Source organism: Coenobita brevimanus, chromosome 15 (genome assembly GCF_032717465.1).
Source record: "Coenobita brevimanus isolate Jiangsu-jjx chromosome 15, ASM3271746v2, whole genome shotgun sequence".
NCBI lineage: Eukaryota > Metazoa > Arthropoda > Malacostraca > Decapoda > Coenobitidae > Coenobita > Coenobita brevimanus.
Window position 1 is genome coordinate 811,039 of NC_136968.1, and position 3,097 is coordinate 814,135.

At 39.2% G+C, this 3,097-nt stretch overlaps 1 protein-coding gene across 2 annotated transcripts in view; it reads left to right on the forward strand.

Annotated features, from left to right (window-relative positions):
* LOC145390763 (apolipoprotein D-like) overlaps nt 1-2,601 on the forward strand; it is a 26,239-nt gene extending 23,638 nt beyond the window's left edge. The window contains exons 6-7 of one of the 2 annotated variants that reach the window (XM_080265561.1): nt 559-729; nt 1,963-2,601. In XM_080265561.1, the coding sequence (XP_080121687.1) occupies nt 559-729; nt 1,963-2,106 (315 nt within the window). In that variant the 3' untranslated portion in view covers nt 2,107-2,601. The remainder of the gene's footprint in view (nt 1-558; nt 730-1,962) is intronic. The other variant, XM_080265562.1, reaches the window with a different exon arrangement.
* The last annotated feature ends 496 nt before the right edge of the window (nt 2,602-3,097 follow it).

The following is a 3,097-nucleotide window of genomic DNA, read 5'->3' on the forward strand; positions in this document are numbered from 1 at the left end:
CACCACCATCATCATCACCACCAACACCACCATCATCATCATCCAGACCTCTTTTCCATTCTAATGATGTAATGAAGTGGGGGAGAGAGAGAGAGAGAGAGAGAGGGCAATACAGTTCCGTGCAATTGCAGAACATTGCACATGAATGGGATGCAACTTGACCTAACCACGGTGCATTCAACAGCTTAATGCACTGTGTATAACCTTGAGAGACTGACTAGGAGAGCTGGAGGGTGTATATGGGTGAGGTGGAGAGGGAAGGGAGAGAGGGAGACCGCGATTGAGATGGGGTGGATAGGTATGAGCGAAAATAATAATGATGATGATAATAATAATAATAGCACCACAACCATCACCATTAACAACAACAATAATAATAATAATAATAACACCACCAATAATAATAATAATAATAATAAATCCCTTGCAATCCCCAGCTTCTGCAGATACTAGAGGGGGCAGGCATTGACCTCGCAGACATGGACGCAATCAATCACTCATCCTGCACTGAAATAATAATAATAATAATAATAATAATAAATCCCTTGCAATCCCCAGCTTCTGCAAATACTAGAGGGGGCAGGCATTGACCTCGCAGACATGGACGCAATCAATCACTCATCCTGCATTGAGAAGAGCGAGGCGGCTGTGAACATAAACATTGATGAGGAGACGATAAAGAAGATGATGAGTGACGCCTCCACGAATATCCGGACTGTGGTGAAGCAGGTGAGTGGATGGATAGATAGATAGATGGATAGATAGATAGATAAATGGATGGATGGATGGATAGATTGAGATGATTAAGATGATGATGAGTGACGCCTCCACGAATATCCGGACTGTGGTGAAGCAGGTGAGTGGATGGATAGATAAATGGAAAGATAGATAGATGGATGGTTGGATGGATGGATAGATTGAGATGATGATGAGTGACGCCTCCACGAATATCAGGACTGTGGTGAAGCAGGTGAGTGGATGGATAGATAGATAGATGGATGGATGGATAGATAGACAGATGGATGGATGGGTGGATGGATAGATAGACAGACAGATAGATAGACTGATATAGATAGATAGGTACTGAATGATAGATTGACTGACGGATAGATGGATGATTATAGATAGATAAATAGAGAGAGAGAGAGGGGTGAGGCCATATACCGTAAAGCATTCTCGGTAGCTACTTAGTCTATTCCAGAAACTCAATTGTTCTGTGTGTGTGTGTGTGTGTGTGTGTACAGGTGCATGTGTACTGTACTAAGCATGAAAAATCCCATAATCCTAAGTAAGCCCCCTAACACCTTTTCCTAAGCGATTTATTTTGCCTATTACACCACAGTCTTGTAATATTTTGTAACCTGTCTTTAATGTACGATAAATCCTAATTCTGTAATCCCTTGTAATCCTGTCTTGTAATCCCTTGTAGGGTGAGTGTAATTAATCCACTAATATTGTCTTGTAATCCTATGTAATCCTGTCTTGTAATCCCTTGTAGTCTGAGTGTAATTAAATCCTCTAATACTGTCCTGTAATCCTATGTAATCCTGTCTTGTAATCCCTTGTAGTCTGAGTGTAATTAAATCCTCTAATATTGTCCTGTAATCCTATGTAATCCTGTCTTGTAATCCCCTGTAGTCTGAATGTAATATAACCCACTGATACTGTCCTGTAATCCTTTGTAATCCTGTCTTGTAATTTCTTGTAGTCTGAGTGTAATTTAATTAACTAATATTGTCCTGTAATCCTGTCTTGTAATCCCTTGTAGTCTGAATGTAATTAAATCTGCTAATATTGTCTTGTAATCCAGCCTTGTAATCCCTTGTAATCCTGTCTTGTAATCCCTTGTAATATCAGGTACAAAATAACCCACTAATCCCATCCTGTAGCCTTCTAATAAATCCACCATGCCCTCCACTCCACTAACCATCCACTCATCGAATAACATCCACCCCCCCACAGCTGATGGCCTTCTTACAGGTCGCTGACGGTGCTGGCGATCTCGCGAACACCGTGGCGGATCTGGCGCGCCGCTTAGCCTCGCAGGAATCGCGACCCGGAAGTGGCGACGCAGTGGATTTGACGGAGGTGGAGGTGCTGGAGTAAATGTACACACACACTAACATACACATACATATATATACACACACATACACACATACACACACACTTGCATAAATAAATACACACATACATACATATAAATACACACACACATACATACATACATACATATACAAACATATACATATATAGATACATACCGGTACATACACATACACAAATATACACACACATACATACATACATACATAAATACACACATATTGTGTATATATATATATATATATATATATATATATATATATATGTGTATATATATATATATATATATATATATATATATATACCGTACATACATAAATGCACAGACACACTCACGTATGCATGGTAAGTTTATAATACATACATAAACACACACACACACACACACACACACACACACACACGTCCATCATTCAGAATACTTATGGTATTTCAAGTTACCGGTATAATATTATTTCCAATTATAATATTCTTGTATAAAAATAATTATATATTCTGACAATAAATGTCTCTAATTACAGTTTATTATTATTATTATTATTATTATCTGTTTGGAATAATAATATGCTTTCGGTACATACTCAAGTGAAATGGCGGGGGACAGGGCGACTTGGAGGCGATTTGTTCGTGGCCACCCCAAACGGGATTGAGGCGTCTGGCAATAGATAGATAGACAGACATACTAAAGTGAAAATTTACAAGTCCATGGTTAGACCCATTTTAATTTACGGGCATGAGTCCTGGTACAGTACAATTGCAACAGATCAGAAAGTATTAGCATTTGACAATAAAATACTGAGAAGGATTCTTGGGGTAAAGTGGCAAGACAGAGTTACAAATGCAAGAGTAAGGGATATTACGAGAGTGGAACCAGTTAATGAATAGGTGAGACTGTCTCGCTGGAAGTGGCTGGGGCACATATACAGAAAAGAAGGCAGTTTAATACAGGATGTGCCAGAGTGGACTGCTGGAAGAGGCAGAGGTAGGCCGA